The sequence below is a fragment of the Dermacentor andersoni genome, chromosome 8 (assembly GCF_023375885.2).
Source record: "Dermacentor andersoni chromosome 8, qqDerAnde1_hic_scaffold, whole genome shotgun sequence".
NCBI classification, from domain to species: Eukaryota; Metazoa; Arthropoda; class Arachnida; order Ixodida; family Ixodidae; genus Dermacentor; species Dermacentor andersoni.
This window is the reverse complement of record NC_092821.1, coordinates 1,111,438-1,135,735: the sequence shown is the minus strand read 5'-3', so window position 1 is coordinate 1,135,735 and position 24,298 is coordinate 1,111,438. Positions and strand designations below refer to the sequence as shown.

General features: G+C 48.0%; 2 protein-coding genes and 1 pseudogene across 3 annotated transcripts in view; 2 read left to right on the top strand and 1 right to left on the bottom strand.

Moving 5' to 3' along the window:
- LOC140219763 (uncharacterized) overlaps positions 1-22,444 on the top strand; it is a 29,387-nt gene extending 6,943 nt beyond the window's left edge. The window contains exons 2-4 of one of the 2 annotated variants that reach the window (XM_072289581.1): positions 18,174-18,252; positions 20,349-20,413; positions 22,194-22,444. In XM_072289581.1, coding sequence (XP_072145682.1) covers positions 18,174-18,252; positions 20,349-20,413; positions 22,194-22,305 — 256 coding nt within the window. In that variant the 3' untranslated portion in view covers positions 22,306-22,444. The remainder of the gene's footprint in view (positions 1-18,173; positions 18,253-20,348; positions 20,414-22,193) is intronic. The other variant, XR_011895932.1, reaches the window with a different exon arrangement.
- The window catches only part of Nup154 (nuclear pore complex protein Nup154), a 308,861-nt gene that overhangs the window by 261,134 nt on the left and 23,429 nt on the right, over positions 1-24,298 (bottom strand). The window lies entirely within an intron of this gene.
- On the top strand, positions 1,705-2,273 carry LOC140219927 (tigger transposable element-derived protein 6-like; annotated as a pseudogene).

Sequence of the window (24,298 nt, the reverse complement as noted above, 5' to 3'; positions counted from 1 at the left end):
TGAAAAGTTCTTCACCAGGACATAGCTTCGAAAGAAAAACAAAGACAATCAGTGCCTAAATAGCCTGGGGACAAAGTCACTCTTGCCTTGCAAGTACTCAGCAAGGCTTCTAAGCTCTGGGTCAGCTCGCTGCTGCTCGGCAAAGTTGTCTGCATTTAGTGTACCTGAAGAGGCATCCTCGTCTTGGTCACCTTGGGGAGGCGGGTCCACGGGAGCACAAGGCACTTGGTAAGTGTTTTCGTCGGCACTTGTAGATAACAGTAATACAGTCAAACCTCAATATATCGAACACGGATATATCGAATTATTGCGTATATCGAACAATTTCTATATCACGTGGAAAATCGCATGCATTTTTTATTTTTTATTTCGAACGAGGCCGGATGTAAAATGGATATATGGAACTCCGCTGCCCCAGACCAAGTGCACTCTGTTGACAGGAAGCGAGCTTTCCCGCAACTCTCGAAGATAGCGGCGGCGCGATGGGCGTTCCAGACTGCTGCGTACGACAGCTGCCCACATCGGTTGCGCCGAGGGCGCCATTTAAACGTAGCGGCAAACGCTTGCGCGGGCTTGGCGTGGCCGTGGCTTGGCCAGGTTGGCTAATTTGAAAACGTCAACGACACGTGTGTCTCGGTGCTGCCGCTTGTGCTACGACAGTCATTGTTAGTGTGGGTGTGGCTTAGGCCTGTCGTGGTTGGTGTGATGGCTGCAAAAGCGAAGAAGCGGACGTCCCTGACATAGTATGCTGCGAAATTGGAAGTGATACAGCGCGTTGAAAATGGAGAAAAGAAGTCGAGCGTTGCCGAAGCTTTCAACATCCCAAGGAGTACTTTGAGCACTCTGCTGAAAAACAAGAGTGACATAAAGGCCAAGGCAGAACAGAACCAGCACTCAGGCACGTGGCGGGTGCACAAAGCTGCCTTTGAAGACGTCGAGAAGGCGCTGTACAAATGGTTTATCGACGTAAGGGCCCGGAATATTCCTTTATCGGGACCAATGCTACAGCAGAAGGCCAAGAACTCTGCGTTCATTCTCGGCGCCGAGAACTTTAACGCCAGCAGCGGTTGGCTGCAACGTTTTAAGGCCCGTTTTAACATTGTCGGGAAGACAGTCATGGGGGAAAGTGAGGACGCCAATGAAGGCGAGATCAAGAAGTGGCTTGAACAAGAGTGGCTTCAGATTCTCGCCAAGTATAAGCCCAATCAGATATTTCATGCTGACGAAACGGGCCTGTTCTGGCAAATCCTTCCACGACAAACGCTCGACACTCGCGAAGACAAGTGCCATGGCAGCAAGCAAGGCAAGGCACGTATCACAGTTCTGTTGGCTGCTAATATGGACGGAAGCACGAAGCTGCGGCCGCTTGTCATAAGCAAGTTTCAAACCCCGAGGTGCATGCGCAACTGCCCCAGCGTTCCGGTGACATATGCCTGGTACAAGAAATCATGGATGACTCAGGATATATTCCAAAAATGGTTGAAGGCATGGGACTCTGAGCTGGCGCGTCAAGGCCGGAAGGTTTGCCTCATCGTCGACAATTGCACAGCACACCACACAGATGTCCAGCTGAGCAGTATTGAAATTCATTTTTTGCCGCCAAACACGACGTCAAAGCTGCAGCCATTGGACCAGGGCATTATTCGCGCTTTCAAGTCCATTTATAAGCGTCAGCTGATCGACATTTTGCTACTCAAGCTGCGGATGGGCCAAGAGCTAAAGATAGACCTTTTGGGGCCATTCAAATGCTGAAAGCCTCGTGAGACAATGTCAAGCAGTCGACAATAGTTCACTGCTTTCGGCATGCGGGTTTCGTGAGCCGCATTGAAGAAGCTTCCGAGGAAGCAACCGAAGATTTAATGTTGGATGGCACAGAGGAAGAATGCCAGCTCGAAGAAACCTGGAGCCAGTTGGAGCGCTTTGTCGGTGCTGAGCCACACAGCATGTGCATTGAGGACTTCATTGGCGGTGACGACAACACCGGAACAGTGGCGGAGTTAACAGACGTGGAGATCGCGGCAGAAGTGACTGCTGAGCGGCCAAACGAAGACGCTGCCGAGGCTGATCCAGCAAGCGCTGATGTTGCCCTGCTCCCGACTGCAACTGAGGCTGTAGCTGCTTTGGCTGTTGTACGCCGCTACTGCGGCGCAATAGAAGGCATTGGACTGTCTCTTGTGGACCGTTTGGACTATGTTGAGGACGCCGTGGTCAAGCATGCGGTTGCCAATATGAAGCAGGCTACGCTGCTTCAGTACTTTCAGCGAACGAAATAAATACTTTGTTTGAAGCTTCATGTGAGTATCTACTGCGCCACGATTGGTTCATTGATTGATTTGTGCTAGTTTTTTACGCGTCTTATACGTGATTTTATATATCGAATTCTGGCTATATCGAACTATTTTGCGATCACCACGCTGTTCGATATATCGAGGTTCGACCGTATCATATTCTTGCAGTCTGAGGCTTCACCGCGCCAGGCATCCTCAAAGGTCCTTTAATTTCGCTAGCCAACACAACGCATGATGGCCTCTGATGGCTTTGAACGGCCTGCCAAATAGGTAAGGCCAGAATTTTACTGTAACACAAATGATGGCGAGGCATTCCTTTTCGGTCATAGAATAATTGCCTTCCGCTTTTGACAGCAACCGGCTAGCGTAAGCTATAACCTAATCAAGTCCGTCTTTATTTTGGACTAGGACGGCACTGAGGCCCAGGCTACTGGCGTCAGTGTAGATTTCTGTGCCGGCGTCCTTGTCGAAGTGCGCAAGTACTGGTGTCGACTGCATGCGTCGTTTGAGTTCTTGAAATGCATCGGCCTGCTGCACATTTCAAGTTTCAAAGCATTTCAAATTTCCCACAAAGATGACGATGGCATCCAAATAAACAAGACAGATCTGCCACTTCAATCCAGCTAACACCGTGTCTATCATGCACTGGAACACTGCAGGTACCGAGCACAGTCCGAATGGCATGACCTTGAACTCATATAGGCCGTCCGGTGTGATGATGGCAGTCTTTTCGCAATCCCTCTCGTCGGCTTCTATTTGCCAGTAGCCAGTCTTAAGATTCATCGCTGAAAAGTACTTAGCGTTACAGAGTCAATCCAATGTGTCATCTATCCGTGGGAGGGGGTATACACCCTTCTTCGTGATTTTGTTCAGTTGACGATAATCGACGCAGAAGCGTTGGGTTCCGTCCTTTTTCTTCACCAAGACTACAGGAGGTGCCTACAAGCTTTTGATGGCTGGATGATGTCGTCGCGCAGCATTTCAACTTATTGCCTTAGCTTCACGTTCTCGCGTTAAACTCAGTAAGAGCTCTGGCAGAGTGGTCGAGCGCTCTCTTCGGTTATTATGCAATGCTTTGCGACTGGTGTTTGTCAAATCCTCTATGATGTCGAAAAGCAGTCTGAGCTATTGCTGCTTACTCATGAGGAACTTGGATTTATGTTGAAGTCTGGTTCGGGAACTATGGTCATCAGGGTAGATGGCGTAGAATTCGAGAGGACAAACACATTGCTGACTTCCACAATTACCTCTATATATGCGATCGTCGTGCCCTTGTTGATGTGCTTGAAGTTTGTCACCATCACTTTCGCTTTCCCTCCATGCAGTCGAGCGATCCCTCTTGCAATGCAAATTTCACGGTTGAGCAGTAGACATTGGGTGCCCTGAATGACGCTCCCTACGTCTGCGGGTGTTGTGCTGCCGACCGAAATGACAATGCTGAAGCAAGGCGGGATGCTGACTTGGTCCTCAAGTACGCTCAGGGCATAGTGATACGAGCGCTCACTGGCGGTTTTGCTTGGTCTTCGGATAGCGTTATCAACTTTGACTTCAGGTCGATGAATGCACCCTGTTGGTTCAGGAAGTCCGTGCAGAGAATGATGTCTTGTGAACACTGTTGGAGGATATCGAAGGTAGCAGGGGAGGTCCACTCACAAACGGTGATTCTTGTTGTACAGATTCCAGTCAGCGTTATTAGATGTCCTCCAGCTGTCCAGATTAGAGGGCCTTCCCATGCAGTCTTAACTTTCTTCAACAGGGCGGCAATGGGTCCACTCATCACGTAGTCGGCTCCTGTGTCCTGTGCAATGACTGCGTGGCCATTGAGAAGCACACCAAGGTCAGTAGTTCTTTGTCTTGCGCTGCAGTTATGTCTTGGCATCAGATCCCGGCTGCATCGCGTTGACGTGTGGCTGGTACGTAGTGTCATCAGGTCTTTGGTCGGTGCATTCTTTGCTTCCAGGCTTCATCTGAATGGCGGCGCGTCATGTCCTCGAGATACTCTTCGGCGTCTTTGGCGGTGACAGAGGATTTTTGTCAGTTCGACTAACAGCAACCACACCTCCATCAGTTGCTCCTTTTAGTTTTCCGGATATGGGCTGACGGACCGGCCCCGGGCTGGGCCAGTGTATGGCCGGTGTTGCGGCGACAGGTAGCGGCCTTGTGACGCCGACAGGGGCAGTCGTTGAGGGCTCCATTATGTGGCGGCGAGATAGTCAGCAATATCATGAAGGCATTCACCTTCCTCCGGGCGCAGAGTGTCATAGTCCCATTTCACGATATGGGCACCGGCGGTAGACGTGGCCTGCTTCTCCGCAGCGATAGCACAGGGGACGATGGTCAGGGGTGCGCCAAACGCCAGTCTTCCTTGGAATGCTGCGCTGAGCGATGGTTGGGCATGCTGGCAGCGGCGGCGGTGGAAAATGGAATTGCGAAACTGCGGGGTCCCGGCGCGAGCGCAGAGTGGGATCACGGTGGCGTGTGATGGCGGCGTATGTCTGCTTTTGGCGAGGGTTGCGGGGATTGGGGCTGCACCTGAGAAACTCCAAGTGATCGTTGTAGTTCCTCCTTGATTATGTCAGTGACCGAGGCCACCTGGGGTTGCAACAAAAGCAAGATCTTGAGCAGTTCTTCACACACAATGGTGCTGATGGCCTCTTGAAGGTCGTCAGAACCCAGTGCTTGGATGGCACACTGCGTCGAGAGAACTTGGGGTTATATTGCTACACGCGTGTGGTATTTGACTGTTTGAACGAGGCACGTGGGCGCCATCACTCGAGACAAGAGGAGGAAGAACGAACTGGGCTCGCACTGTGAATCTAACCGGTCAGCGCTGCAACCACTGTTGTAAATATAACCTGTAAATCGTCTTACTCACTCATCCTTCGCGTAACATTGTGGTGAAGGTAGAACATTTCCCCTCCTCGCCACGAAGCTCCAAAGCGGCCGCACCATTGTCTTCTCAGCAAAGGCTTCCGATGGAACCACCCCGTCGCCACCTACACCTGCAGCGCCAACCACAATGCACGTTATGGTTCCTAGTCTCCGTGATAGTGGGACATTCTCTGCCCAAAATGACGTCGTCTGGCTCAGCATGTATTAGCGTGTTAGCGAAAGCCACCACTGGGACCCTACTATCATGCTTGCCAATGTGATCTTTTATCTGGACGGAGCACCATGTGTCTGGTTTTTCACCCATGAGATCGAGCTCTCCAGCTGGGACATTTTCAAAGAGCAGCTTCGCGACCTATATGGCAACCCATCAGGTCACCAAGAGGCAGTGCAAAAAGCACTTGCCACCCGTGTCCAGTCGTCGACCGAATCATATGTCTCCTACATACAAATGCTCGCGCTTTGCCGGAAAGTCGACGAGCACATGACTGGGGTTGACAAGGTGGGCCATATCCTAAAAGGCATTGCGGACGACTCCTTCAATTTACTTGTCTATAACGACATTTCTACCGTCAACGCTATCGTCAAAGAATGCCGTCGTTTCGAGGTAGCCAAAAGCCGCCGCATCGTCCCACAGTTTCCTCTGCTCCCCAACACCCCTGCCACGTCCTTTCACAGCCACACGACCATTTCAAGAGAACATCACATGTATCGTTCGCCGTGAGACTGAAGCGGCGAGTCCGGCCCCCCCCTTCATCCATGGCCCCCTGACGGTACCTTTGACCAAGCGGCCCCCACTATTTCTGTTATTCAAGCAGTTGTGCGGCAAGAAATTGCAAACCTTGGCATTCCTACCGCTTGCTCCGTCTCCGGACCTGATTCGGCACCCATTCCTATGTGCACAACCTGTAATGACTAGTATTTCGCTCCCAGGCCATGCAATCCTGCTGAATGGCGTACCCCAGACGACAAACCGATCTGCTTCCGCTGCCATGTTGGTCATGTATCCCGCCACTGCCGCACCACCTGGATGCCGCCGTACTGGAGCTCATTCCCTGCTCCCCGCCCATATGCCAACGCTCGCTGTTATTCACCTCGCCGTCTGTACCCTACTTCTGATGCCCCTGACAGTCGCTCCTCCGTGCGATCGCCATCTCCTCAACGCCGTCGCTCCCCGTCACCCCAGCCTCGCCGCTTTTCCTCGCCAAACCGACAGACGGAAAACTAGGCCATGCCAAAATTGGAGGTAGTGCTGCCTCACGTTTGTCCTGTCCAAATCCTCCGTTGATGCTCCTCATCAACACGAACCTAATTGAAGTAGACGCAGATGGTGTTCCATTGATGGCATTAATTGATACTGGAGCCCAAGTGTCCATAATGAGCGCTAACCTATCTCGTCGCCTCAAAGAAGTTCTTACACCTGCCATCACTCAAGCCGTACGTGTCGCTACTGGCGCCACTGTTGCCGTCAGGGGTATGTGCACTGCTCGCATAGGAATTGCGGGCCGCCAAGTTGCAGTCCTATTCACCGTGCTAACCAGTTGCCCTCATGACCTAATCTTCAGGCTCGACTTTCTGACGACGCATTCTGCCCTCATCGACTGTTCCAACGGTATGCTGTGCCTCGAGCTTCCTCTTCTTTCAGACGTTCGCCCCGAATAACCAAACACCCTCTGCACTACAGCGTTTGTTCGCTTACCTCCAAAAGTCCTAACCTTTGTCGAAATGGCCTGAACGGTAACTGTGCCTGATAGCGACTATGTCATCGCATCGATTCGCGATGTCCTCCTGGCACGTGACATCTCTGTGCCACAGTCCATCATAACCCTTACCACTAATCAGATGTGTCTCCCCGTTATCAATTTTGGCTTGACGAAGCAAGTGTTACCTGAAGGCATAGCGGTGGCCACACTCCGGTCAGTGACAGACGGCCACGTCACTGCGTTTGCAGCCGACGCGTCCCCAGATCCTCCAGATCACCCACAGGATGCCTTGAACCTCGATGGCCCATTACATCCCATGGTCGCTCCGGACCTCGCACCTGACCAAGCAACCACCCTATATCGCCTTTTGCTTTCCTACCGCGACATATTTAACACTGACAATCAACCACTTGGTCAGACGTCCCTTGTTAAGCATCGGATAAACACTGGCGATGCTGTTCCCTTTTCACCGTCGACCGTATTGCGTGTCCACGGCAGAGCGGCAACTTATTCAGCAGGAAGATGCTCGACAGAGGTATTGTTGAACCCTCATTGAGTCCTTGGCTGTCATCGGTCGTGCTCGTCAAAAAGAAAGATGGCATGTGACGTTTCTGTGTTACTGCCACCTAAACCGAATTACTAAAGAGGACATTTACCCTTTACCACGAATCGACGACACTCTTGATTGTCTTCACGGTGCCAAATACTTTTCGTCCATCGACCTTCGATCTGGTTGTTGGCAAATTTCTGTCGATGAGCAAGACCAAGAAAAGACCGCTTTCATCAATCCAGATGGCCTCTACCAATTCAAGGTTATGCCGTTCGGTTTATGCAATTCCCCTGCCACGTTCGAACGGATGATCGACTCTCTGCTTCAAAGTTTCAAATGGTCAACTTGCCTTTGTCACCTCGACGACGTCCTTGTGTTTTCTCCTACATTTGAGACGCCCCTTGTGGGCGTCGCAGATATCCTAGATGTCTTCCGCAAGGCTGGGCTCCAATTAAACTCATCGAAGTGCCACTTTCGGCGCCGAAAGATTACACTGCTAGGCCATCTCGTCGATGCTTCCGGAGTACAACCCGACTCGGAGAAGGTTTGAGCAGTAGCGGCTTTTTCTGTACCTCAGTCTGTCAAAGACGTCCGGAGTTTTGTGGGGCTCTGTTTTTATTTCCGACGGTTCGTAAAAGATTTCACAGCAATCGCTCCACCACTCACTGAACTTCTGAAGAAAGGCGTGCCTTTTACGTGGGGTTCCCCTCAACCTGCTTCATTTTCACGCCTTATCACGATTCTCACCAATCTTCACAGTCTTGGCCCACTTTGAGCCGTCCACCCCTACAGAGGTCCAAACCAATGCCAGTGGTTATGGGATCGGTGCCGTCTTATTGCAACGCCAACACGGACACAACCACGTTATAGCCTACGCTAGCCAGCTCCTGACAACTGCAGAGCGCAACTATTTGATTACCGAGCGCGAAGGTCTTGCTCTAACCTAGGCTGTTTTGAAGTTCCGCCCATATTTATGTGGCAAGCCCTTCTCAGTAATCACAGACCATCATGCGCTCTGTTGGCTTTTATCACTCAAGGACCCTACTGGCCGGCTCGGTCGTTGGGCCCTCCGACTACAAAAATATCCCTACACAGTGACTTACAAGTCGGGATGCCAACAAAAGGACGCAGATTGCCTTTCTTGCTACCCAGTCAAAAGCGCGACCTCTACGTCTGATACGGACACCGATGCCTGTGTTCCCTCTGTTTTTCCATTGCTCCATGTCAACGACGAGCAGCGCCCTGACCCGTCTTTGCGTATCATCATTGACCGCCTGGAATCGTCGCTTGCCAACAGTTCCCTTTGCTTATTCACACTTCAAGATGGCGTACTCTACCGCCACAACGTTTACCCCAACGGCCCTGCATTACCCCTTGTGATCCCTAAACACCTTTGTTCGGCTGTTCTCCACGAATTTCACGACCTCCCCACTGCCGGTCACCTGGGTGTGTCACGTACCTACGACCGGATCCGCCGACGCTTCTTTTGGCCAGGGCTTGCTCACTCCATTCGATGATATGTAGCTGCGTGTGAGAAATGCCAGCGACGCAAGACACCATAGATGCTCCCTGCTGAGTGCCTTAAAGCACTCGACACTCCCACGGAACCATTCTTTCGGGTTGGTTTGGACTTACTTGGCCCTTTTCCTCTTTCTACCTCTGGGAACAGGTGGATCGCTGTGGCCACGGATTACACCACACGCTACGCCATCACCCGAGCGCTTCCTACAAGCTGCGCCACAAATGACGCCGATTTTCTCCTACGTGATGTGAATTTATTACATGGAGCTTCGCGACAACTTCTCATAGACCGTGGCCGGACATTCCTATCAAAAGTTATTGCGGACATCCTGCAGTCCTGTGCCACGCGGCACGAGCTATCCACGTCATACCATCCACAAACAAATGGCCTCACGGAGCGTCTCAATCACACTCTCAAAGACATGCTCGTGAAATATGTCTCTTCAGACCACACTTACTGGAACCTCGCTCTACCATTTGTCACATTTGCTTACAATCCCTTGCGCCACGGTTTTTCCCATGTTTCCTTCTGTTCGGCCAAGAACCAGCACTGCCCCTCAACACAACCCTCCCTGTTCATGCGGCACTAACCAGTGAATATGCACTTGACGCCATCGCCCGCTGTGCCCACGCAAAGAATATTGCCTGTGACCGCCTTCTGAAATCCCAAGAGAGTCAATGGCGTTTGTACAACCGGCAACACCAAGATGTGCACTTCGCACCTGGTTCTTTGCTGCTTCTATGGTCTCCGTCGCGTCAGGTCGGCCTGTCAGAAAAACTGCTGTCTCATTACACAGGCCCATACCGAGTGCCTCATGTCATCACTCCCGTCACCTACGAGATCGCCCTTGATACCCCATCTGCTTCCCAGTCCAGTGATATCGTGCACATTACTCAACTGAAGCAGTATCACGCTCCCAGTTATGACATTTAGACGCTTCGGGACGTCGCTTCTACCGCCGCAGGATTATGCTACACGCGTGTGGTATTTCATTGTTTGAATGAGGCGCGTGGGCGCCATCACTCGAGAAATGAGGAGGAAGAACGAACTGGGCTCGCGCTGAGAATCTAACCAGTCAGTGCTGCAACCGTTGTTGTAAATATAACCTGTAAATAGTTGCTCGTCTTACTGACTCGTCCTTCGCGTAACAATATTGCCTGGTGCACATTTCCAGTTTTCTCAATCGTCATTGCCTCTGTCGAAAACTCAGCTACGGTCTTCAGCAGGTTGCGGATTAGTCCGGCGAAAAGTTCTTGCTTGACGGTTCGTATTATGAAGCGAACTTTTTTCTTGGAGATTTCTGAATCTGCGTGCCGAGAAAAACTGGCGATGTCCTCCGTGAAGATCTCAATTGTCTCATTAGGCAGCTGTACTCGGGTTTCTAGTAGAGCTTGGGCTTGCTCTTAGCGCACAACATTTCTGAATGTCTGCAGGAAGTCACTTTGGAACAGGTCTGACGGTAGTTTCTCGATTCTCAAACCATGTCGTGGGGGCATCTTCCAATGTGAAAAAGACACTGTGCAGCTTGTCGTCACTGTTCCAGCTGTTAAATGCAGGGACCCTCTCATATGTCTCCGCTAGCGTTCTGGGTCCTCACATGTTGAACTTCGGAAAGTCGGTGGCTCCTGGGCTGCTGTAGCACGATCTGTGTTGGCAACACTGGGGCTGTCATTGTAGCTGCTGTCATGGCCGTGCACATCCCGATCTTCTCAGGCAAAAGTCCATGCTCCGGGGGGGGGGGCAGTCCTTGCAGCATGCAGCTAGCTCACTAGTCCTTGGTGACTATGTTTTCGTGGCTCGGGCTTGGCTCCTGGCTTTGGGGGCACGTTCGGTGCATGAACACACTAGCACCTTCACCAGACGAATAAAGGAAAAATCAGACATCCATCCTTCGTAGCAATTGCTACAAAGGAAACCCATATGAGTTCCTCGAAAGAAAAGCCTCATAGTTGAAGAAAAATTCGTCCTGGTCCGGGACTCGAACCCGGGACCACCACCTTTCCAGGGCAGCCGCTCTACCATCTGGGCTAAACAGGCGGCTAGCAGATGGCAGGGCGAAGTCGAATTTGTCGACAACACGAAGCAAAGGCAATGGTTTGATGAAGTAGTTCTGCGGAAACCCGCGCAAGGTGGAGACAAGTAATGAATAACGAGAAAATCAGACATCCACCCGTTCGTAGCAATTGCTACAAAGGAAACCGTAACGTTGCAGTGACAGTAAAAGAAATTATGGGGTTTTACGTGCCAAAACCACTTTCTGATTATGAGGCACGCCGTAGTGGAGGACTCCGGAAATTTCGACCACCTGGGGTTCTTTAACGTGCACCTAAATCTAAGTACACGGGTGTTTTCACATTTCGCCCCCATCAAAATGCGGCCGCCGTGGCCGGGATGTTGCAGTGACGATGAAGAAAACAGTTGCATGCAAAACTGTGAATGACGAAACTAACTTTTATTGGGCGAATTTTGCCCACAAAAACAAGTTACACTCAAAGGACAACAATAGCGGTGAACACAGTCGGCAATCATCGAAATTTGATCTACAGGGCAAGCGCGTCGGCTTTTATACATAAGTCATCAAAGGTTCCAGAATAACCATTGATGCCCGCTTGTCTTCCAGAAAGTTCTACACAATTCGCGTCGTGCATACAAGCAATCAGATTACACAAGGCTCAGTGACAACAGATCGCAGATAAAACCCTCGATAACATCCTTGGTACTTCCAACACATACAGGCACATCCTGCACTGAGTGATAACATTTCTTAGATGGTGAAATGTGGTTGTCCAATAAAGCCAAACAAGTACACGTGTCAATATAAACCATGTACCCATATAATCATAATATAAAATATTGACATGCAAAAGGAAAAACACGTACAGACTTGAGCTAAAATTTCGCATTAGGGAGTATCGTAATATCGTCAGTGAATTTTTTTAGTGACTTCGAATTGTATGTTTTAATGCATTAGCATTCATAGGGCACTTCACGCACCGACCGGCGGCTATCATTTATCTATCTATATATGTGCATGATAATGATAATGATGATGATGATGATGTGTGGTGTTTTATGGCGCAAGGGTGTGGGATTCTTCTCCTGTGCTCTTGGGACAAAGGAACGACAACACAGTAGTGCAAACAATCACAAGGGCATTTATTGCACCTTTCATAGATCAATGCCTGCTAGCCGAGTTGCTATCCACAAAACATGCCGATGGGCGCACGACAAATCTAGGAAGCCCGACTCACTGCAACCGGATAGCGAGCGAATAAGTTCGCCCCATGCTGGATCCGAACGCCTGGTCGTTTGCACGTACGGTCACGCGAACGGTGGCGCGTTCGACCGCGGCCACGCGAGACGGTCTCGCAGAAGCATGGATCGGCGCACGCGCGGAACGTCCGCGCCGCTTGACGATCTCCAACCAAAGAGGAAGCGTGTTCTCCCCTGCGCCCCCAAGTAACCCTGCCGTGAGGCGGCGTCAGCAGCGCAACTAGCGCCATCTCTCGCACTGCGCTTCAACCACTCCGACTGCCGCGGGCGCCAGGCCACGCGGCGAAGCCGCACTGGAGAAGACGGGAGCTATGCGGCAAAACAACATATCAGGGGACGCGTGAGAGTCCCGCATCCCCACAAGGGCCAGGTATTATTTATTTATTATTTATTTAGCGATACTGTAAGCATTTTTACAGGCTCATACAGGAGTGGGTCACAATCAAAACAACATTGTGGGTCAAAACAGAAGATAGCAATGAAATACGCTAATTATTACAATTCAAAGATATGACATGCAAACAAAACGACAGACCAAAGCAAACAGTACAAGGCAGATAATACATGGAAGGGGTAAGAGCTACGAACAATTCAGATGTAGTGGGAAATGGCCAAGACACAGTTGCACAACGCAACGTTGTAACGAAGCAGTAAATAATCAGAAACAGACCTAATCACAAAAAAGTGCACATATCCTGGTTGCGAATTTTTCGATGGAGTCAACATGTGCAATTGGTTCCGGCAGACGGTTCCAGGCTTCAATTGCAGATGGAAAAAATGAATGTGTTGCCACACGCAGAAAACTGTCTGATGCACTTACGGTGATTTGTTCTTTCCGAATGTTGGAAGGGTGGCCTAATGTACTTTGTTTTATCTATATTGTAATGAAGCACACGCGCCCCTGTGTATGTGCCGACTGACAAGGAAGACGAAGGAGCGTGCCATGATCGCGAGCGAATCCCGTGCTACCGACAGCCCTTGTAGTGCCTTCACCCAGCACCTCCACCAAATGCGATGAGGTGTATTGTCGTTCACAATGTTGTGGAACACTAGGTAAAGGAGTACATTACTAGGTAAATGAGTGCATTAAAAAACAGGTGCAAGAGTCGGCTTTTATTGACAGATGTAGTGTTTCCATGGGAGCTTTTCTAGAAATTATTTCAATGTACCTGAAGTCGACGCTGATTGGGTGGAGAGATGGAGTTTTTCTGCAGAAATCAGGCATTTGTATTGGCTCAAAGGTTGCCCCTATTCTTAGCAATATTTACCTGAGTAAGGTTGACAGCTGCTTAGAGAAAGCCTTAGGTGATCGCGTTATCAAGATATTTCGTTACGTTGATGATTACCTGATTTTCTGCAAGAGGAAGGAATTCGATTCCGCTGTTACCTCAGTAAGTGAGCAATTTAAACTTTATGGAGGAGGATTAATGCTTACTAAGGAATTTCCTCAGCGACGCGTACTTCAGTTTCTTGACATTTCCTTGGTCTTCGAACAAAATCACGTTTGTTGGCAGTACTCCCCAAGATCTTCGAAGCCGTTGCTAAACTTTCAATCCAAGCATTCCAACGTACTAAAAAACGGAAGTGCCATGTCGTGTCTTAAGTTTTCCCTCACCAGATCCTGCACGCACAAAATGAGCGCAAGTTTTAATGCACAGGTCCGGCGCCTATTAGAAGCAGGTTATCCTAGTGTAGCAGTGGCCACTGTGGCTGAGCGCCTAAAGAAGTCGGTTTTGAGGGGGACGGACGTGATTACAGAAACCAGTAATAGCAAAAAAAGAGTAGTGGCTATTTTGTACTTTCATTCAGTGTCGCACAATTTAAAAAAGTTGCAAGTAGATATGATGTTAATGTTTCTTTCACTGCTCCCAATAAGCTAGGTAAGATATGCGCTGCCATACAGAGGAAAAAGGAGCAGGTAAAAGGCAAGAAAAGAACAGATATTTGTCCAGTGAAGCACAATAAGAATAACCGTTTTACTGGCTGTCGTATGGGTGTGGTTTATAAAATTCCCCTTCATCATCATCATCATCATCAGCCTGGTTACGCCCACTGCAGGGCAAAGGCCTCTCCCATACTTCTCCAACAACCCCGGTCATGTACTAATTGCGGCCATGCCGTCCCTGCAAACTTCTTAATCTCATCCGGCCCCCTAACTTTCTGCCGCCCCCTGCTATGCTTCCCTTCCCTTGGGATCCAGTCCGTAACCCTTAATGACCATCCGTTATCTTCCCTCCTCATTACATGTTCTGCCCATGCCCATTTCTTTTTCTTGATTTCAACTAAGATGTCATTTATTCGCGTTTGTTCCCTCACCCAATCTGCTCTTTTCTTATCCCTTAACGTTACACCTATCATTCTTCTTTCCATAGCTCGTTGCGTCGTCCTCAATTTGAGTAGAACCCTTTTCGTAAGCCTCCAGGTTTCTGCCCCGTAGGTGAGTACTGGCAAGACACAGCTATTATACACTTTTCTCTTGAGGGATAATGGCAACCTGCTGTTCATGATCTGAGGATGCCTACCAAACGCACCCCAGCCCATTCTTATTCTTCTGATTATTTCCGTCTCATGATCCGGATCCGCCGTCACTACCTGCCCTAAGTAGATGTATTCCCTTACGACTTCCAGTGCCTCGCTGCCTATTGTAAATTGCTGTTCTCTTCCGAGACTGTTAAACATTACTTTAGTTTTCTGCTGATTAATGTTTAGACCCACTCTGCTGCTTTGCCTCTCCAGGTCAGTGAGCATGCATTGCAATTGGTCCCCTGAGTTACTAAGCAAGGCAATATCATCAGCGAATCGCAAGTTACTAGGGTACTCTGCATTAATTTTTATCCCCAATTCTTCCCAATCCAGGTCTCTGAATACCTCCTGTAAACACGCTGTGAATAGCATTGGAGAGATCATATCTCCCTGCCTGACGCCTTTCTTTATTGGGATTTTGTTGCTTTCTTTATGGAGGACTACGGTGGCTGTGGAGCTGCTATAGATATCTTTCAGTATTTTTACATACAGCTCGTCTACACCCTGATTCCGTAATGCCTCCATGACTGCTGAGGTTTCGACAGAATCAAACGCTTTCTCGTAATCAATGAAAGCTATATATAAGGGTTGGTTATATTCCGCACATTTCTCTATCACCTGATTGATAGTGTGAATATGATCTATTGTTGAGTAGCCTTTACGGAATCCTGCCTGGTCCTTTGCTTGACAGAAGTCTAAGGTGTTCCTGATTCTATTTGCGATTACCTTAGTAAATATTTTGTAGGCAACGGACAGTAAGCTGATCGGTCTATAATTTTTCAAGTCTTTGGCGTCCCCTTTCTTATCGATTAGGATTATGTTAGCGTTCTTCCAAGATTCCGGTACGCTCGAGGTCATGAGGCATTGCGTATACAGGGTGGCCAGTTTCTCTAGAACAATCTGCCCACCATCCTTCAGCAAATCTGCTGTTACCTGATCCTCCCCAGCAGCCTTCCCCCTTTGCATATCTCCCAAGGCTTTCTTTACTTCTTCCGGCGTAACCTTTGGGACTTCTAATTCCTCTAGACTATTTTCTCTTCCATTATCGTCGTGGGTGCCACTGGTACTGTATAAATCTCTATAGAATTCCTCAGCCACTTGAACTATCTCATCCATATTAGTAATGATATTGCCGGCTTTGTCTCTTAAGGCATACATCTGATTCTTGCCAATTCCTAGTTTCTTCTTCACTGTTTTTAGGCTTCCGCCGTTCCTGAGAGCATGTTCAATTCTATCCATATTATACTTCGTTATGTCAGCTGTCTTACGCTTGTTGATTAACTTCGAAAGTTCTGCCAGTTCTATTCTAGCTGTAGGGTTAGAGGCTTTCATACATTGACATTTCTTGATGAGATCTTTCGTCTCCTGCGATGGTTTACTGGTATCCTGCCTAACGGAGTTACCACTGACTTCTATTGCACACTTCTTGATGATGCCCATAAGGTTGTCGTTCATTGCTTCGACACTAAGGTCCTCTTCCTGAGTTAAAGCCGAATACCTGTTCTGTAGCTTGATACGGAATTCCTCTATTTTCCCTCTTACCGCTAACTCATTGATCGGCTTCTTATGTACCAGTTTCTTCCGTTCCCTCTTCAAGTCTACGCTAATTGAAGTTCTTACCATCCTATGGTCACTGCAGCGCACCTTGCCGAGCACATCCACATCTTGTATGATGCCAGGGTTAGCGCAGAGTATGAGGTCTATTTCATTTCTAGTCTTGCCATTCGGGCTCCTCCACGTCCACTTTCGGCTATCCCGCTTGCGGAAGAAAGTATTCATTATCCTCATATTATTCTGTTCCGCAAACTCTACTAATAACTCCCCACTGCTATTCCTAGTGCCTATGCTATATTCCCCCACTGCCTTGTCTCCAGCCTGCTTCTTGCCTACCTTGGCATTAAAGTCGCCCATTATTATAGTGTATTTAGTTTTCACTCTACCCATCGCCGATTCCACGTCTTCATAGAAGCTTTTGACTTCCTGGTCATCATGACTGGATGTAGGAGTGTAGACCTGTACAATCTTCATTTTGTACTTCTTATTAAGTTTACCAACAAGACCTGCCACCCTCTCGTTAATGCTATAGAGGTCCTGTATGTTACTAGCTATATTCTTATTAATCAGGAATCCGACTCCTAGTTCTCTTCTTTCCGCTAAGCCCCAGTAGCGCAGGACGTGCCCGCTTTTTAGCACTGTATATGCTTCTTTTGGCCTCCTAACTTCACTGGGCCCTATTATATCCCATTTACTGCCCTCTAATTCTTCCAATAGCACTGCTAGACTCGCCTCACTAGATAACGTTCTAACGTTAAACGTTGCCAGGTTCATATTCCAATGGCGGCCTGTCCGGAGCCAGTGATTCTTAGCACCCTCTGCAGCGTCGCAGGTCTGACCGCCGCCGTGGTCAGTTGCTTCGCAGCTGCTGGGGACTGAGGGCCGGGGTTTGATTGTTGTGTTCATATAGGAGGTTGTGGCCAAGTACTGCACCAGGGTGGCCAATCCTGCTCTGGTGAGGGAGTGCGTTACCGGTTCTGGTCACCGGGATCAGGCCACACTCCAGGCCTGTTTGTGCAATTTTATCAATACGCGGATTTTTTTCTTTAATTTGGTGGAAAATTGCCGGCACCGGGATTCGAACCACGGACCTCTTGCACGCGAGGCGGGTGTTCTACCTCTACGCCACCGCTGCGCCTCCCCTTAGCTGTGGCCCCTTAGCTGTGGCCCCTTAGCTGTGGCCCCTTAGCTGTGGCCAGTTCTACGTAGGGCAAACGGGACAGTGTATCAATCAGAGGCTAATGGAACATAAAAGGTCGTTAACCAGTGGATCGCCTTCTAATCTTTCCCTACATTGCCAAGATTGTAACTGCACGCCAGAGTTAGATGAATGCGCAACATTGTACAGACATAAGAATGAAGATACGCGTCTTATGGTAGAGGCATGGCATATCTATAATGGTGGAAGTGCATGCGTGAGTCAGCCTTCGATTACTTTACATAAGGAAGAGATTAAGTGTCTTAACAGTTATCACTCACGTAGACCAGCACATGTACCCGACTGACACGTGGTGATACCATTCCTGAGCTTGCGCAGATGAGTTTTGTGTCTTCTTTCTTTTTCGCCTCAGTGCTCCCTTCAGTTGATAGTCGGTGTTTGTGTTGTCCACTTCTCTATCCCTACTCTTGTGTCCTGTGTGCACGCCTCACCTCTTTCTTGCATTAAGAAAGCCCTTGAGTACAAGGGCTGTTATAAATGTGCAAAAAATTACCTGGTCAAATGATTTTCAGCGTGTCTGTTTCAGCTAAAAACTCTAAGACTAATTTCATATTAAAAAGCAGTTCATTGCTAAGAAAAAATGTCGGGTGAAGAGGAATATTTTTGCAATGTGCAGAAGTGAAATGCTTTTTCCTCTGTGCTTCTACTGCAGGGCATTGAATAAGAATGTGCAGGACTGTGAGATTTTTGCCGCACTTACTACAAGTCGGAGGACGGTCCCCAGTCCCCAGGTAAGAGCGAGTGCCATAACTGTGTCCTATTCTTTATCGGCAAAGGAGCACTTCACCTATATTGTGATGTTTTCAGATATATAATGTCTTAATTTGGGTTTGATCAAGTGTAGTTTATTGGATATCTGAATATTCCAGTTTCTGCCAGTGGATTTTCAGCTTGTGACGCAAGTATGGTTTAAGATTTGTGGCTGGGGTGGATACATTTGTGACAGTGTCGCTAAAAGTTACTGAGGTAGCTTTCTCGTCAGCAGCTTCATCGCCTTTTATGCCACAGAGGCTGGGTACCTAGCATAGGATGATCACTTGTTTAGCATTATGAGCTGAGCATAGCAATGTATACAGTTCATTAAAGAGAGTGTTTTTATGTTTTCGTAGATTCATTAGGGATCGGACTACACTCAATGAGTCTGTGAACACAATAGCCCTAGTGAGATTCGTTTGCTTGATGTGCTTTACTGCAGACAGTATTGCATATGCTTCCACTGTAAAAATACATGTATGTGGATTCAATGTACAGGATATTAAAAATGCTGGTCTTAGTGCTGCGTAGGCAACACCAGAAGGAGACTTAGAGGCATCTGTGTAAAATTCAGCACAAGAATACTTCTCCTGAAGCTATAGAAAATGTGAACGTATGTGTTCCTCAGGCACTCGTTTTGATATTTCTGCAAATGAGATGTCACACTTGATAGTCTGCCATTCCCAAGGCAGTGGAAGCCGCATAGTTGCCTTTATGACATTCTCTAAAATTGAGGCACCCGTTTCTTCAGACAGTGCTTCAAACCGGAGGGACAGAGGCCTAGTGGCTGGGCGGTTACGGAACAGCCTGGCCCTGGACAGGTCTCAAATAACTGAATGGCATGCGATGATGGAAATCTTATTTCACCTTCAGGGCATAGGAGAAACTTAAATATGTCCTTTAGAGATGTAGACACCATTAGTTGGATTCAGCGTACAGGCTTTCTACGAGGCTAGTCCAGAACGCACCAGTAGCAAGACAGATACCGAAGTGGTGGACGGCATCCAGCATCTTCAAAGCACTAGGCGTGGCAGAGTTATACACAATGGCTCCGTAGTCAAGGCGTGATCGTATAAGACTTTTGTACAAGCTCAAAAGGCATCTTCTGTTACTTCCTCAAATTGTGCAGATCAAGAGCTTCAGTAGATTCACTGTCTTCAAGCACTTCGTTTTCAAATGTTTTAAATGTGGCATAAAAGTTAGTTTAAAATCTAAAATGAGACCTAGAAATTCATGTTCATGGCTCAGAGATAACCGTTCTCCATTAAGATCAATAACGGGCTCCAGTATTACACCTCTCTTATTCGAGAAGAGAATGCATGTACTTTTTTGACGGTTTAGTTTAAAACCATTCTCGTCTGCCCACTTAGACAATTTATTCAGGCCAAGCTGCACTTGTCGCCCGCAGATACTAAGATTACATGACCTATTTGGATATGACCTACATATACAGAATAAAAGATTGTAGGTGGTATGACAGTATGGAGCGAGTTCATTTTTACAAGAAATAGAGTACAGCTCAGCACTCCGTTTTGTGGCACAACAGTCTCCTGAATAGACGAGACAGGACGTTACCAATCCGAACACGAAATGTGCGGTTGGACAGATAGCTTTCGATCAAATTTAGCAAGTTACCTTGGCCGCCCATATTTTGAAACAAAATATTTGTCAATACCAGTTTTAGCTCTTTGTGTGTACAATTCCTAAGGAACAACAACAAAGAAACCTTCTTTGTATGCTGTAACCAACCTAGGCTCATGCTTGACGAAAAAAACACATTTGGAACAGGCAGCGAGAATGCCACGTTCTTGCGATGTCGTGGGATGCACGAACGGTCGCGGAACTTGGCCAAGGGCAGTTGCAGCGGTGAATCCAACGTTACTCATCACTGTGTGCCAACGAGTGAACCTTTCCGTTCGAAGTGTTTAAGTGCCGTACCTCTGGCACAGCGCGTTGGCAAAGAGCAGAAAAATCGCATAGTGTGCTCGCTGCACTTTTGTCCAGAGGATTGCGAGTTCAACGCCGACTTACTGAAGTTGTGTGGAGTGCCTTTCAAAGCAATGCTTTCCCGTAGCGCTGTTCCGTCGGTCTTGCCTGCATTCTACGAAGCGCAAGAACAACTGGGTCGAAGACAGAGCGGTGAGTGCGGCATTTAGTTCTCACGAAGGAAAAGCTACAAATGTGCGAATATGTACAGCCATGACATACAGTTGCCGTCGTAGTAGTACGCAATGACGCCGGCAGCGCAAGCCCTCAGCAGCAGGCCTCATTTATCAGTGCTTAAATCGCTGAAGTCAAGCCCAGCATCGCAAGCCAAAGTGTCGTTGTCAGGGTTGTCCATTGCAACGAGCATCAAAGTTGGCGTCATAAAATAAAGAAATAAGCTTATCGTTATGCGCTTTCCCTTACGATATCCACCATAGTTCCGCTTTCGCACTGCTGTCGGCTCTGTCTTGGCTGTTTTCTCGGCCTCCCCGCAAGTTGTCTATCACGTGCCCTATGATAAATAGGAAACTTGAACAGTGTGGCAAGAAAAGAAAAGATGATTGCGGTGTTAGACATATGTCCCCTTTTGTGCCTTGTAACACTGGTATAGTTTATCAGATTCCACTCAAGTGCGGGAAAACTTACATTGGACAGAGCGGCAGGTGCATTAATATTAGACTAAAAGAACACAAATATTCCCTAAACAACCCTAATGCTTCACATCTAGCGTCACATTGTTTCAATTGTGGTTGTAAACCTCTTTTTAAAGACACAAAAATTCTTTCCAGACACAAATGCCAAACCACACAGGAAATAATCGAGGCATTCCATATCAAAAGATTAGGAGACACTTGCGTTAGCCATGCATCTTTGTCTCTGTTAGAATGCGAATTTCAGTATCTTCACAAGACGTCTGTTCATCTGAAGTAGCGTTTTTTTGTTTCCTTTTTGACTTCCCTATGTCCTGATATGTTTAACTGATGTCTTTATACCTTTTCATGTTCTTATGCTGCGGTTTTTTGCCATCGCCTATATATATAATTTTTAATTATTATTAAGTTTTTATTATTTATTTTACTATTTTTATTAAGTTTCAATAAAAATTTAGTTGAGAGTTAGCGCTTGTCCTGCCTGCTTCTAGTCCATGTCACAATCCAAGGTCGTGTCACACTGCTGTGCTGAGGTACGAGGGTTCGAAACCACCCATCAGACCAACTTGAATCACTGAGTACACAGGAACTTCATTATAATGAAGTGCAATGTAACAAAATGAATATAACAAAGTTAATAAAGCTCCCCTTGAAATCCCCATACAGATGCACGCACTCAAAGCCTCGTTTTACTGAAGTGAAAATGTTCGGCCAATGGATATAACGAACTAGATTAGTCTCCAGAAGCAAAAAATAGCCGACCGTTGCGCACCAAGTACATTGCTTTCCGCGGGGTTCAGGACTCATTTGCTGCGGCAGTTCAAAACTCCCACATCCTCGCTTCGAATAAGTCGTCGAAAAACACTGCTCTTCCTGACTGCCACACGTAGTTGAGCATCTCGCACAAGCAGCAGCTCACTATCGCACTTCTCCACTTACTCTCTCTTGCGCATGCCTGGCTGTGCGAGACGTACGGCAATGCGAAAGATGTGCGGCAGTGTGAAAGATTAGTGCATTCACTTCCACTGCGCACCGGACAGGCAAGAGCAGCTGGCCATCGCCTCCGAGATCTCACCAACAGTATCTCAGGGGTCATGGGGAAGCGTGCATGAGTCGCGCCTAGCTGCATGGCTACGTGTGGCAGTGCAAAATAATTAGTGCATTCACTTCTCTCTTTCTCTATGGTACACTGTGCAGGCAGCCACAGCTGGGCCTAGCTTCAAAAATCTACCCGGCACACTCAGGGTCTCTTACCCAGGCTGTGCATTCTCTTCTCCCTGCAGAGTGCCGTGCAGTCTGGCAACTGGGCGTGACCTCCGAGATCACATTGGCACCAGTGCAATCTCAGAAGCCATGAGCCAGCCGAGTCAAGCCGACCCGGCACAGTTCGCTTGACCCCTCGATCACACAGCGCAACACTGTCTTGTGTATCTCGCACTGCTCGACACCAACGAGCCAAGTGGAAGGCGGACACGAAAGAGCATCACAAGGCATTGAAAGCAGCTATCTAAAGGCTAATAAAGGGGAAATCGGACATCCTCCCATTCGTAGCGATAGCTACAAAGGAAACCCATACAGGTTCCTCGAAAGAAAAGCATCACAGTTGAAAAAAATTCGGCGTGGTCCGGGACTCGAACCCAGGACCACCGCCTTTCCGGGGCAGCCGCTCTGCCATCTGTGCTAACCAGGCGGCTAGCATATGGCAGGGCGAAATCGACAATTTCGACTTTGCCCAGCATGTGGGGCCATGTATGCGTGGCCATGTAGCATTGTAGCATTGCATGCGTGGCCATGTAGCAGTCGCGCGGGCCACAGTCATCTTCCTATTAACATGTTTACAATTGTGCACACCATTGGGTATATACGGCAGTAAATGACAATAATGGATATCACGAAGTAACAGGTATAAGGAAGTAATTTCAGCTCCCCTTCAACTTCGTTATAACGAGGTTCAAGTGCAGATGGCAATGTGTACATGCATGCCTCTTTCGTGCCAACATGGGACTGGTTGGCACCATTGTTCGGAGAAACGCTGACCACAGGGTATGTGCCACTCTGTCTGCGCTGGTCTCTAATTAACCTCTTCTACACCAACTTGGGTAACTGGGTCATGTGGCAATAGGTGCACACCGCTCCTTAACAAACATCTTTCATGTCAACTAGGGTAACTAGTTATGTGCACTGGGAATATGTTGCTTTACAATGACAAAAAAAATACCTAGCTAATCCGATGGTGAGTGGAGTCAAACCCACATCTCAAGCATTCCTCAAGGACAGCAACCTGATGCTTTAGCAGCCAGTGCCACAAACACACTCAGTGTGTGCCTTCCTTCGATGAACCTCTTTCAAGCCGACATGGGTCACTGTAGATGCAGGACTGGTTAGGCAACCACTGTTCAAAGAAACTCTTTGACGCTGACTGGGGCTACGGGGTATGTGCCACTCGGTCAGTGCTGGTCTGCAATGAACCTCTTCAACACCAGCTTGGGTAACTGGAGAAGAATGGCAGATTGGGCGAGTTCCATATTGTTTAAAAAGAGTGCTCAACACTTCCGCCAGACAGCAGAATAGAGGGTGGAACACACACGGCACTGACTTACAATTGCGTTTATTGGAAATAACACGATGGCTTTTTAAAACCTTACATCAAGCGTGCGCACATGCTCTATGTGAATAAAAGCACTTGTCATTCTCAACACACTGCCTCGTGGTCGTGGGTGAGATTAACAGCGCTGTTCACCCCAGTTTAGCAAGCCCATTTCCTTCAAAGATAAGGTTACGGAAGGCTGACTAACACACCCACTACCTCTTCTTATTATGTGAAATGCTTCTGCCACTTTACTTGTAATGCTATCAATGTGCACAAACAGGATTTTTGGGTCATCAAAGGACGGCTTACCAGGTTTGTAGATAGGCTTGCAGCTGCGCTGACTAAATGTATGAATCTAGCCACTGTCAATGCTATTAACTGTTTGTAGTGTTTAAATGCAAATTAATGTCGGTACGACAGCACTGCATATTTCTTTTTCTTTGCACGTTTTCGTTAGAACAAGTGGAGAGCTCCATTTTCAGTATCATAGAGCCTTAATAAATGTTTTATTAAATAACGAAACAAAACTGCACAATAAACCACTCTGAGATCTGCAGAGAAGCTTCCAAGTAAACACGTGCTGACAAGACCACTTGTCAAGGCCATTTAGTGATCCAATAGGTTCCGAACTGTGGCACTACATCTCATTGCGCAAGAATCTGCGCTTGCATGTCACGTAGCCTTGGCTCTGCTGCGAAGAACTGAAATACAGTATAATTGAGTCCAATGCCACACGCAGACATTGCTGCAGCAAAGGATGGTGTAATTACACCATCTAGCCAAGATTTCCCCAACTAT